Source organism: Oncorhynchus tshawytscha, linkage group LG13 (assembly GCF_018296145.1).
Source record: "Oncorhynchus tshawytscha isolate Ot180627B linkage group LG13, Otsh_v2.0, whole genome shotgun sequence".
In the NCBI taxonomy this organism is placed as follows: Eukaryota; Metazoa; Chordata; class Actinopteri; order Salmoniformes; family Salmonidae; genus Oncorhynchus; species Oncorhynchus tshawytscha.
The window spans coordinates 45012995-45027068 of record NC_056441.1 but is presented as its reverse complement, the minus strand read 5'-3'; the positions used below and the strand labels follow the sequence as shown (position 1 = coordinate 45027068).

General features: G+C 41.7%; 1 protein-coding gene across 4 annotated transcripts in view; it reads left to right on the top strand.

The window, feature by feature from the left end:
- col4a4 (collagen, type IV, alpha 4) overlaps window positions 1–14074 on the top strand; it is a 142751-nt gene that overhangs the window by 108270 nt on the left and 20407 nt on the right. For all 4 annotated transcript variants that reach the window (XM_024441954.2, XM_024441956.2, XM_024441955.2 and 1 more), the window contains 10 exons: window positions 4922–5140; window positions 5388–5549; window positions 5676–5843; window positions 6053–6196; window positions 6464–6571; window positions 12272–12453; window positions 12553–12616; window positions 12797–12871; window positions 13609–13716; window positions 13924–14031. In XM_024441954.2, the coding sequence (XP_024297722.2) occupies window positions 4922–5140; window positions 5388–5549; window positions 5676–5843; window positions 6053–6196; window positions 6464–6571; window positions 12272–12453; window positions 12553–12616; window positions 12797–12871; window positions 13609–13716; window positions 13924–14031 (1338 nt within the window). The remainder of the gene's footprint in view (window positions 1–4921; window positions 5141–5387; window positions 5550–5675; window positions 5844–6052; window positions 6197–6463; window positions 6572–12271; window positions 12454–12552; window positions 12617–12796; window positions 12872–13608; window positions 13717–13923; window positions 14032–14074) is intronic.

The window sequence follows — 14074 nt, the reverse complement described above, 5'->3', positions numbered from 1 at the left end:
GAACTATTTGGCCTGAATGCCAAGTGATACGTCTGGAGAAAACCTGGCACCATCCCTACGGTGAAGCATGGTGGTGGCAGGGTAGCCTAGTGGTTAGAGCGTTGGACTAGTATCCGGAAGGTTGCAAGTTCAAACCCCCGAGTTGACAAGGTACAAATCTGTCGTTCTGCCCCTGAACAGGCAGTTAACCCACTGTTCCTAGGCCGTCATTGAAATAAGAATTTGTTCTTAACTGACTTGCCTATAAAGGTGAAATATATATATATATTTTTTCTTTTTAAATCATGCTGTGGGGATGTTTTTCAGCTGCAGGGACTGGGAGACTATTTAGGACCGAGGGAAATATGAAAGGAGCAAAGTACAGAGAGATCCTTGATGAAAACCGGCTCCAGAGCACTCAGGACCTCAGACTCGGGCGAAGGTTCACCTTCCAACAGGACAATGACCCTAAGCACACAGCCAAGACAATGCAGGAGTGGCTTCTAGACAAGTCTCTGAATGTCCTTGAGTGTCCCACTCAGAGCCCACACTTGAACCTGATTGAACATCTCTGGCGAGACCTGAAAATAGCTGTATAGCGATGCTCCCAATCCAATCTGACAGAGCATGAGAGGATCTGCAGAGAAGAATGGGAGAAACTCGGAGCAGAGCTAATATGTTGGAGTGAACGGCTGTGTTTGAGAGGCTCCTGCAACTTTCTTGCGAAATAATCTAACTTAACCTACTTTATGGCACTTTTTACAACAAACGTTTCTTTCTAATACAAGATTGTAACTTTCTATGTGAAAATGCCGAGTAATAAGCGACCAAAGGACAATAAATCCACATTGGAGGGCTACTCTCCACTAAACAACGAGACAGACATGGCGGAAGGCACAGGCAACAACGTAACACTTACAGAACTTACCCGGGCTTTTGGAGAACTACGTGTTGCTTTAGCTGAGGATCTTAAGGCTACTAATTGCTGAACTGGACACCAAAATCGAGAGCATCATTCGAACGGTCACTTCGCAGGGCCAGAGTATTGTGGACCTTGAGAAGGCCTTGAGATTGACGAGGTAGAGAAGCTATGCACGTCATTGCAGGATAGTGTGCAGAGGCTTTCTGTGAAAGTGGTTGACCTGAAGGGCCGATCCAGACGTAATAACCTTTGCGTTGTTGGTCTGGCAGAGGGGGTGGAGGCGGGCTCTCGTCCCAGATGAATACCAGGCCTGGTTTTTTAAAATACATTTGCAAAAAAGTTTTTTTTAACTGTTTTTGCTTTGTTCATTATGGGGTATTGTGTGTACATTGATTTGGGAAAATAACAATGTAATCAATTATATAATAAGGCTGTAACGTAACAAAATGTGGAGAAAGTCAAGAGGTCTGAACACCTTCCGAATGCATTGTAAATAGGTCCATTTAATTCTGTCTGCCTTGCCGTTCCAAATAAATTGTTTGCTAATATAATTTAAAAAACAAGTCGCTAGGTGTAGGCAAGGCCATAAGCAAATAGGTAAACTAGGAAATGACTAAAGATTTAATGATGGTGATTTTTTGCACAAATGGACAGGTATTTTCCTATCCTTGGTAGCAAGATCTTATTTCTATTAAAATCTATTGTAGTGAGATTATTTATTTATTTTCGGGATATGAATACCGAGTATGTCCACTACACCATCAGACCATTTTATTGGTAATCTACACGGTAATGTAAATGTTTAATGTTTTTTGTGATCCAATACGTAATATAGTACACAATAATATAGTAATAGTATAGTAATATAGTACACATTATTTGGTTGTAATCCAGAGGTTAGAAAAATTATCTAAATCCTCTATGAGGCTGTGGAGGGATCGAAATTGTGGATTTAAAAGAAAACATGAATCATCAACGTACAATGACACCTTTGTTTTTAAGCCCTGGATTTCTATCCCCTTGATATTATTTTATATGAATAGCTAATATTTCGATGGCCATAAAAAATACATATGCCGATAGGGGACAACCTTGTTTTACTCATGTTTTACAGTTTAGTTCTTTCTGAGAAGCAGCCATTATTTACTATTTTACACCTAGGGTTACTGTACATACCTTTTTTAAATTTTTTATTTATTTTACCTTTATTTAACCAGGCAAGTCAGTTAAGAACAAATTCTTATTTTCAATGACGGCCTAGCAACAGTAGGTTAACTGCCTGTTCAGGGGCAGAACGACAGATTTGTACCTTGTCAGCTCGGGGGTTTGAACTCGCAACCTTCCGGTTACTAGTCACACGCTCTAACCACTAGGCTACCCTGCCGCCCCAAACCCTGCCCTTTAACCCATCGTGTAAGAGATTTTACGAAATTGAAATATTTCAGATATATATATAAATTCCAGTCGTACTAGCGATGAATACCAGGCCTGGTTTCCCAGATTTTTCATAGTGTTCTATTGTTTCCGGTACTTGTCTTATGTTATCACCAATGTATTGTCCTTGTAAGAAAGCTGCCTGATTAGGATGAGTAATATCCAACAATACCTTTTAAATTCTATGCACTATGTTAGACAGAGAGTGTTTCATCTTATCTTATAACCCTAACCCCCACTGGTCAAGTCTGTTGGAGTACCTCTGCCCAGATTGTTGGCAGTCAATCTTTTTTTGTGTTCACCCAGAATTTGGTCATCAGCCTAGTAAAAATACTCCAGACCAGAAGGTGGGAATAGTGTTTCTTTCTTAAAGGATCAATGCAGTTTTTTTTATGTCAATACCATATAAATTCTGGGAAACAACTAAGTACCTTACTGTGATTGTTTTCAATTAAAATGGTCAAAAAGAAAAATGTGCTTCTTAGCAAAGAGCAATTTCTCAAGAATCTTGCTTGGACTGTCTTACTAGGACTGAAAACTAGCTGTTATTGGCAGAGAGGTTTGGAACTCTCTTTCTTATTGGTCTATTACCCAATTTACCGCCTGTTGAAGTCACCAGGCATGCCAAAACTCCATCCCACCAAAACAGGCAAAACATTTCAGGTGGTCTTTTCTAACTTACACTAAAAGTTAATTATCATAATTTTCACAATTGCAAAGTATTATTCCAACGTCATGGTGTAGAAATATATATAAAACACAGGGAAAATATAGTTTTGGACTGCACTGGGCCTTTAAAGGGATAGTGCGAGATATTGCAGTTTGAAGGAAGTTGAAGGTAGTTTCACGAGCCATTGCTGCTGTACCTGTAGACTTCCAGTCATTGTGCTAATGCTAGTCATCAATTGCGCTAATGCTAGTTAGCAACTTCTTTCAAACTGCATGCAGACCCATAACATTTTCATCCATGACTGGCTGTGGGTAAATACAAAAAGGGTTCAATTGACAACATCTCGCAATATGCCTTTAAGCTTTTTTTGGCATGTCCATGCTACTATATAGCCAATGTTACCTAACCAGCTGTGCTAATAATCTGTAGAAACCCCTTGATGATACTAGCTAGATGGTCACAACTAGATAACGATCAAGATGATTAAGTCACTCTCAATTATCCCATGCTGCCAGTGTCAGCTAGCCAAATGTCTAGCTTGCTAGCTAATGTTAGCTAAATGATTAGCATTAGTCATGGGCAAACAATGCTTTCTGAGGCCAAATTTAGCTGAAAAGCTGTTAATTACTGAGCCTTTAACACAATGCTCATTAGCGACACCTACTGGTCAGTTATACACAGCAGCTATTGATGATGATATAACACAGGCACAGTGGCACAGTGGTTAGTCATTGGCTAGGTCAAGCTAAACTCAGATCAAAAAACCAGGTTCACATTTCATGGTCTATGGCATTATTTAGGCTAATCTTATCATATACTAAATAAAACAAATGATTTGAACACCAATGTGCAGCTACTAGTGTTGGTTTAAAAAAAAACAGTACCAAGGCAGGATTCGGCTCCATGCCTTTTGGCGAACTCGGCACGATGCTCTTGTTCAAGTGTTACCATTCGAGTGCTTTGATCAGGAAAAAACATCCAAAGTTAATTTGTTAGTAATTTGTCCAGCAGAGATCTGTGTTTTGAAAGCAACTTGATATTGATGAAAGCACTGAGACTATGGCGGAATAAGTGGGATATCGCATATGAAACACATGATTTTCTGAAACGTTATATAAGCTTCAGGTCTTTGTTTGGATCAGACTGCTCTGCAATTTTGACACAAGTCTTGATGTGTCAGTGTCTTGCGTAACATTACTAGTTAACATCGTAATTTGCTAGCTTGCACAACATATATATCCAGGTAGCTAGTTAACTAAAGATACTGGTTTAATATTAATGTTACTAGCTACAGTGGCTAGATAGCTAGCTTATGGAGGAAACATTTAGTGTTCATCATTGTGTGCACTTGATGCACTTACCATCCCATTAATTTAATATGAAGTGTGACTGGCTCAGCTAGCAAGCTAATGTAAGCTAGATAGCTAATGGGGATTTTTGTGAACGTATCAATGTAATATAATGTTCTGTCAAGCACAAAACTCCTTAGCTAGATGTAAAATATGCAACCAAGGTATAACTAAGACTTGCTCTAGATTATTATACTGTATATATTTTTTCCAGAGGTTTTATGCAGATTTATTGTTTTAGTTAAGATAAATTCTAGCTGTTTTGCAGATGAAAGGGGGTGGATGTCACCGGGAAAAGTACCCTATTTTCTCCTTCTCGTTGTTGCTCCTTTCATGCTTTCTGATTAGCTCAAAGTCAAGTTAACAACCAGGCTGATTCTACATTGAAACCTGTTGTTCTAGCAAGTGAAGGAACGGCCCTCTACCGTGCAGACCAACAATCTTGGTGGTGTGTTCGTACCTTAAGACACTGTGCTTTGTTGTTTGTAACATTCCACACAACAATTTAAGTTCATTTAATTGAATTAAAGCTTACACTAGATCATGTTCTCTCTTTCCCTACCACAGGCTCGTCGGGGTGTGTTGGAGACTCTGGAGAGGCTGGTGCTGAGGGTCTGAGCTACGACGGAGCTGCCGGCTCTCCTGGCTTCCGAGGGTCTCCAGGACTGAAGGGCCCATTTGGGGACTCTGTCCCTGGTGCTCCAGGACCTATAGGCCTCAAGGGTGTACTGGGTCTGTCGGGGCCCAAAGGAGTGCCAGGTCCACCCGGTCCAATTGGATTAACAGGTACCACCAATAAGCAATGTTGAAATTGATTCAAGATTTTGAAATGTCTGCTTTAGGTATGATGTAGTGTGTTGCATATTACAGCTGACAGTCTTATAATGTGTATAGTCACATGCCTCACAACTGGTCAGAGAAACCAGAAACTACCAGAAACTTTCTTGAAACTACACCAGGAGCTATCCACAAAAATTGAGAAGTTTTAGTTCATTATGTGTGATCTCAGAGAGGGTTGACTTGTCTTCTCTAGGTGCTGCGGGGCTTCCTGGTACACCGGGAAGGAAGGGGGAGCAGGGAGAGAGTGGTGCCACAGGCAGATATGGGGCCCCAGGGCCCACCCCTGAACAGTGTGAAGAGGGGGCCCCAGGCCTTCAAGGAATCATGGGACTAATAGGGGACATAGGCCCTCCAGGTAGGTCCTACTGACAATAGCAGCTTTTCAAATCAGAAAGAAAATAAAAACTTGTGTGCGTGGTAGGGAATTTATTTTTAGGTCTGCCTCATTGGGTAATATCATAATTCCGTGTGTGTGTGTCAGGTTACGCAGGCGAGAAGGGTGATAACGGAGAGGAGGGTCTGTCCGGCACGGGTCCTAAAGGAGCTGCAGGGAAACCGGGCTCTCCAGGGTTTCCTGGGTACCTTGGAGCCCAGGGCCCCGTGGGGCCATTAGGAGACCCTGGCATACCCGGGGCTCAAGGGCAGAAAGGTGAGAGGGACACCAAATCACTCTACATAGTCTATGAAAAGTAGTACGAATTAACATTCTAAGTGGTTTGCAAGTATGGACATTGGAACGTAGTCTATGGGGACATCTGGGGTCCCAGCCAATGCAACAACCATTAGCATTAGCATCCATGATGTCCTATGTGTGCAGCCAGAGCTGAGCTGATATCCAATATGGCGTCCTGTGTTCAGGTATAATAGGGGTACCTGGTAGGGATGGGTCAGTGGGTGGTCCAGGGAGGAGTGGAGCACTAGGATCCCCGGGAAGGAAAGGAGAGAGGGGCTTTGACGGTCAACGAGGCTTACCAGGAGATGAGGGCCTCAAAGGAGAAAAGGGTATGTGAATAAAGTCAACATAGAAATCACACTCACAACATTATTCAATGCAGTGCTCATTAAAACAATGTCTCTGATCAAGAGTTTGTAGACGCACCATTTTTGTATAACATTGGAGTGCAGTTGAGAATCTTCAATATCCCCCTAGTTGCGTTGCAGCAAGTTGTCAAAAATACATTCAAATAGCATACATGTATCATTCTACTGTGCACTATTTGTAGATATGTGATTGTAAAAGAGATGGTCTAACTTTTCCATCTGTTCCAGGTAGAAAAGGTGCCCCCGGAGACACAGGAGACACCAACTTCATTCCGATCAAAGGACTACCAGGAGCTCCCGAACCCCCAGGTCTGGATGGCTTCACTGGTCCAAGAGGTGAGAGAAAAGCTTCAATCAACATGTAATCTCACTAATGTTGATATTCAGTTCCTTTAGAAATTATTCATTACCCCTTGACTTTTTCCACATTGTTGTTTTACAGCCTGAATTCAAAATGGATTAAATGTATGTTTTTCTCTCACCCATCTACTTCACAGAATGCTCCATATTGACTAAGTGAAAACATGTTTTTAGAAATGTTTGCAAATTCATTGAAAATTAAATACAGAAATATCTAATTTACATAGAGTTGAAGTCGGAAGTTTACATACACTCAACTAGTATTTGGTAGCATTGCCTTTAAATTGTATAACGGGTCAAACTTTTCGGGTAGCCTTCCACAAGCTTTCCACAAAACATTGGTAGAATTTTCGCCCATTCCTCCAGACAGAGCTGGTGTAACTGAGTCAGGTTTGTAGGCCTCCTTGCTCGCACATGCTTTTTCAGTTCTACCCACACATTTCCTATAGGATTGAGGTCAGGGCTTTTGATGGCCACTCCAATACCTTGACTTTGTTGTCCTTAAGCCATTTTGTCACTTTGGAAGTATGCCTGGGTTCATTGTCCATTTGGAAGACCCATTTACGACCAAGCTTTAACTTCCTGACTAATGTCTTGAGATGTTGCTTCAATATATCCACATTATTTTACTCCCTCATGATGCCATCTATTATCTGAAGTGCACCTAACCTAAAAAGTGTTAAACAAATCAAAATGTATTTAATTTTTTAGATAATTCAAAGTAGCTACCTTTTCCCTTGATGACAGCTTTGTACACTCTTGGTATTCTCTCAACCAGCTTCACCTGGAATGTTTTTCCAACAGTCTTGAAGGAGTTACCACATATGCTGAGCACTTGTTGGCTACTTTTCCTTCACTCTGTGGTCCAACTCATCCCAAACCATCTCAATTGGGTTGAGGTCAGGTGATTGTGGATAACAGATCATCTGATGCAGCACTCCATCACCCTCCTTCTTGGTCAAATAGCCCTTACACAGCCTGGAGGTGTGTTGGGTCATTATCCTGTTGAAAAACAAATGATAATACCTCTAGGCGCAAACCAGATGGTATGGCGTATCGCTGCAGAGTGCCTTGAATTCTAAATAAATCACTGACAATGTCACCAGCAAAGCACCCCCACACCATCACACCACCTCCTCCAAGCTTCACGGTGGGAACTACACATGTGGAGATCATCTGTTCACCTACTCTGCGTCTCACAAAGACACGGCGGTCGAACCAGAACTCTCATATTTGGACTCATCAGACCAAAGGACAAATGTCCACCGGTCTAATGTCCATTGCTGTCCTTTAGTAGTGTTTTCTTTGGGCTTTCGAGTGGCGTAGCGCTCTAAGGCACTGCATCTCAGTGCTAGAGGTGACACTACAGACCCTGGATCGATTCCAGGCTGTATCACACTTTGATTGGGAGTCCCATAGGGCAGTGCATAATTGGCCCAGTGGCGTCCAGGTTAGGGTTTGGCCAGGGTAGGCCATCCTTGTAAATAAGAATTTGTTCTTAACTGACTTGCCTACTTAAATACATTTAAAAAATAAAAAATAAAAATAAATACCTGATTCACGCAGTCTCCTCTGAACAGTTGATGTTGAGATGTGTCTGTTACTTGAGCTCTGTAGAGTATTTATTTGGGCTGCAATTTCTGATTCTGGTAACTCTAATGAACTTGTCCTCTGCAGCTGAGGTGTGTCTTCCTTTCCTGTGGCGGTCCTCATGAGAGCCAATTTCATCATGTCGCTTGAGGGGTTTTTGCGACTGCACTTGAAGAAGTTCTTGAAGTTTTACATCTTCATTTCTCTTTGCTTATTTGAGCTGTTCTTGCCATAATATGGACTTTTGCCAAATAGGGCTATCTTCTGTATACCACACCTACATTGTCACAACACAATTGATTGCATTAAGAGTGAAAGAAATTCCACAAATGAACTTTTAACAAGGCACACCTTTTAATTGAAATTAAACATTCCAGGTGACTACCTCATTAAGCTGGTTGAGAGAATGCCAAGAGTGTGCAAAGCTGTCATAAAGGCAAAGGGTGGCTACTTTGAAGATCCTCAAATATAAAATATATTTAGATTTGTTTTACACTTTTTTGTTTACTGCATGATTCCATATGTGTTATTTCGTACACACCTACTCATTCCAGGGTTTTTCTTTATTTTTACTATTTTCTACTTAGTAAAATAATAGTGAAAACATCAACACTATGAAATAACACATATGGAATCCTGTAGTAACCAAAAAAGTGTTAAACAAATCAAAATATATTTTCTATTTTCTTCTAGTAGCCACACTTTTCCTTGATGACAGCTTTACACACTCTTGGCATTCTCTCAACCAGCTTCATGAGGTAGTCACCTGGAAAGCATTTCAATTAACAGGTGTGCCTTGTTTAAAGTTAATATTATATCCTATATAATATTATATCCTATATAATATATTATATCCAGAATATCCTATTCTGGACAACAGGAGAGGATATTTTTAAAGTACCTTATAGCTTTGTGACACCTAATGGACTTTGGTGGTCAAGATGTGTTGGTATCTGTACTGATGGCTCAAAATCCATGACAGGGAGACATAGTGGAGTGGTAATGCGCAGGCAAGCAGTTGCCCCCGATGCCACTTGGGTACACTGCAGCATCCAATGAGAGGCTCTTGCTGCCAAGGGAATGCCTGACAGCTTGAAATACGTTTTGGACACTACAGTAAAAATGGTTAACTTTGTTAAAGCAAGGCCCCTGAACTCTTGTGTATTTTCTGCACTATGCAGTGATATGGGCAGTGACCATGTAACGCTTTTACAAAATACAGAATTGCGCTGGTTATCAAGGGGCAAAGTATTGACACGTTTTTTGGAATTGAGAGACGAGCTTAAAGTTTTCTTTACTGACCATAATTTTCACTTGTCTGACCGCTTGCATGATGACGAGTTTCTCACGTGACTGGCCTACCTGGGTGGGCCAGGTAGGCCACAGGTCTTTCCATCATTGTATGATTTGTTGTATGCAATTGAACTCAAGCTTACGAACAATGTCAAATGTGATGTAGTGAGGCACCTGAGTGAGATGGGTGCGCAATTACGCAAATACCTTCCCGAAACGGATGACACAAACAACTGGATTCATTATCCATTTCATACCCTGCCTCCAGTCCGATATCTGAACAAGAGAGCCTCATCGAAATTGCAACAAGTGGTTCTGTGAAAATGTTATTTAATCAGAAGCCACTGCCAGATTTCTGCATAGGGCTGCTCTCAGAGTATCCTGCTTTGGCAAATCGTGCTGTTAAGACACTGATGCCATATGTAACCACATACCTATGTGAGAGTGGATTCTCGGCCCTCACTAGCATGAAAACTAAATACAGTCACAGACTGTGTGTGGAAAATTATTGAAGACTGAGACTCTCTCCAATACAAGCCAACAGTGCAGAGTTATGTGCATCCTTTCAAGCACACCCTTCACATTAACCTGTGGTGAGTTATTTGTTCATCAAAAATTGTGAATAATATTTTATATGTAAGATGGCAAAAAAAGATCAAAATTATTGATTATTATTATTTGTGCCCTGGTCCTGTAAGAGCTCTGTCACTTCCCACGAGCCAGGTTGTGACAAAAACTCACACTCATTCTTATGTTTAATAAATGTATTGCATACTGTGTGTGGCAATGATGGCAACAAAAAAAATACATTTCAGAGTGCGCTGACCCTGGTCCTAGAGGGGGTACGCAGCTGGAGGTTGAATGTTTGAAGGGGTATGGGACTATAAACAGTTTGGAACCAGTGGTCAAATATGACATTTTTGGTTCCAATCGCTGTGTCTTTGTGAGACACAGAGTAGGTGAACAGAGGATCTCCGCATGTGCGGTTCTCAATGTGAAGCATGGAGGAGGAGGTGCTTTGCTGGTGAATCTGTCTGTTATTTATTTAGAATATAAGGCACACTTAACCAGCATGGCTACCACAGCATTCTGCAGCGATACTCCATCCCAACCGGTTTACACTTTTTTTTATATTTGTACCTTTATTTAACTAGGCAAGTCAGTTAAGAACAAATTCTTATTGTCATTGACGGCCTAGGAACAGTGGGTTAACTGCCTTGTTCAGGGGCAGAATGACAGATTTTTACCTTCAGCTCAGCTCAGGGATTCGATCTTGCAACCTTTCGGTTACTAGTCCAACGCTCTAACCACCTGCCGCCCACTTGGTGGGACTATCATTTGTTTTTCAACGGGACAATGACCCAACACACCTCCAGGCTGTGTAAAGGCTATTTGACTAAGAAGGAGAGTGATGGAATGCTGCATTAGATGACCAATTGAGATGGTTTGGGATGAGTTGGACCACACAGTGATGGAAAAGCAGCCAACAAGTGCTCAGCATATGTGTGATCTCCTTCAAGACTGTTGGAAAAGCATTCCAGGTGCAACTGGTTGAGCGAATGCAAAGAGTGTGCAAAGCTGTCAAGGCAAAGGGTGGCTACTTTGAAGAATCTCAAATATAAAATATATTTTGTTTTGTTTAACCTTTTTTTAGTTACTACATGATTCCATGTGTCATTTCATAGTTTTGATCTCTTCACTATTATTATACAATGTAGAAACAATACAAATAAAGAAACACCCTTGAATGAGTAGGTGTGTCCAAACTTTTGAATGTGCATTTTTCCCAATACCTTTGGTCCCCTAAAGTGGGGGGACTATGTACAAAAAGTGCTGTAATTTCTAAATGGCTCATCTGATAGGGATGAAAATACCCATAAATTAAAGCTTACCGTATGCACTTTAACCGCATAGTCATTGTAACCTTTCATTTCAAAAAGTGCTGGAGTAAAGAGCCAAAACAACCAAAAATGTGTCACTGTCCCAATTCTATCTCAGAGATCTACGGACAGTTCCTTGGAATTCATAGTATAGTTCCAGTAGACAGATGTGTTTATTTCTAAATCATGTCCAAACAATTGAATTGGCCACAGGTGGACTCCAATCAAGTGGTACTGACTGCCATCTCAAGGATGATCAAAGGAAATTGGATGCACCTGAGCTCAATTTGGAGTGTCATAGCAAAGCGGTGTGAATACTGAAATAAATTAGATATTTCTGTATTTTGTGTTCTCTGCATTTGCATACATTTCTAAAAACATGTTTTCTCTTTGTCATTATGGGGTATTGTCTGTAGATAGGTGAGAGAAAAACATCCATTTTGAATTCAGCCTGTTACTTAACAAAATGGAGAATAAGTCAAAGGGATGTATGGATACTTTCTGAAGGCACTGTAGTTATTCTTTCTGAATTTACATTTAACTGAGTGTCAAGAGCAGCAGATGTAGTATCCAGAGCAAGCGTTGATGGTGACATCACCCTGCCTGAGACTGGAAGTAGTGTCGCCCCTTGCTCAATCAAGACCATGGTTTTGGTAGAGCGATTGGAGTGTTTGTGAGTGTTGTAAAGAAGGTCAGGGGTTCACTCCCAGGCAGGACAGAGAAGGGATCTACTCTGTTACACAAGCCATATAGGTTGAAACATTAGGTATTTGCGCTGGCTAATGTTTTGAATAAAATAAGTGTGTTGCATACAGATCTGCTGGTTAATTTTTCTTACATTTTTGTATTTGTCTGGCAGCAAGCATAATTGCAAGTTTGACTGCAGTCTTGCTTATTGTAAACCCCATTTCAGGTGACAAGGGTCCTGCGGGAGGCAGGGGTCTACCAGGGTATCCAGGGCTTTTGGGGGTGCCTGGCATAGAGGCTGGGCCTCAAGGACCACCTGGTACATGTGGACGCCCAGGTGAACCTGGACTACCTGGCCTGCCTGGCCAGAGGGGTATCATAGGCTTCCCTGGAGAGATTGGTGATCAGGTATGGATGTTAAGAGTACCGACTGTACTTGGTCACATTATAGACATGGGTCAAATACATGCCAAATACTAAACACTGTTTTTATTGGTGTCTCTTTAGGGTGAATCTGGGTGTACTGGATCTCCTGGCACACCTGGCTTCCCAGGGTACAGTGGTCTTAAAGGTACTTCCAATAGACATATAGTCACAACTTCTACAGTATTTTCTCTTCTCATTGTGATGTTGTGCATATCACCAGGGAAAAGCTGCAGGGACTATGACTGATTTGTTAGGCAGAGGTCATTATTGTTTTGTGTAATTCATGCTTCGCGATGATGAGATCTGAGAGTTGATTGGTTTACAGGTGAACGGGGCGACTCCATTGGTATCCCTGGACCGGCTGGTGATAGAGGAGCTACAGGAGACACTGGAGCATTTGGTAAGAGGCGAGGAGATGATACAGCACACATTTAAAAGAGAAGTTCCGGATTTTACAACTTAATGGTTAATTGGTTCCTCACCATGAAAATAGTCTATGGGCCAGGAGAAACTGTAAACCATGGTTCAGTTCTCTTAACAGTCACTACAAACTTCTTATAACTTTTGCCACCACTAGCTAAAAATCTATGGCTGTGATAAGGGCATGCAGACAAAAAGAGCAAGGGGCATCCCTTGAAGCTATTAAGGGGTTTGCCACAATAGATCAGATGGGTCTTAGTAACCAGTAACCATCTCCTGGAGACATCTGATAACTCTAACACGGGCTCTTCACCAATGATGATACTTGAAGGTAATTGTCCACGTCCCTCCTCCAAGTGGCGTTATCAATATAACTACCGCACGGAAGATGTGTAAAGAACTGAGTTAAAATAGTATCTTTCAAATACTTTGGCTGTGATTGCTTTAACTTGTTTCACACTATGGAACTAATGGAAAGGTCCCAAAATTGCTAACCCTCTAATCTGGTAAATTCAGGCTAACTCAAATCAAATGCTCAAATCTTTTTTAAAGAAAAATACTATTTGAGTGCAGGCCTGTTATCAACTTACCACACAACAGCAGATGTGTGCCCTGATCAAGCTAGGGGAAATAGGGAAGCTATAGGTGCGCTAGTGACGGTGTATGATGTCTGTGAACAACCTGTACAGTAAAACTTGCCCCCTCTCCCTCCCTCAGCCGCACCGGGTGACCAAGGTGATGTAGGTGAACCAGGAGTTTCAGGAGCTCCAGGACCTAAAGGGTTAACTGGTCCTCAAGGATCCGTCGGACCTCCAGGGCCTGCTGGTGAGGACTTTAACCTTCAAGACGCTTAATTGCACACTACCCAAAACAATGCTTAATTAACACAAACGAACTCTTAACACCCAACATTGTAGGGTTTGTGGGCTTTGCTCACCTTTGTTTGTTAGTGTTGTTGATGATCTCACCAGTGCCTTGATTGGTTTGAGCTCATACTCTGCTCTCCTCCTTACTCCTCTCTCTGCTGGGAAGGTGTGATCGGACCCCCAGGCCTGAGTGGTAAACCTGGGGCTGATGGTCTCCCAGGGACCTCTGGACAAACTGGGCCCAAGGGAGACCAAGGACCACTTGGACTCAAAGGTGGGGACATGCTCAACCAGACTAGAAACTAAGGAGATTATTT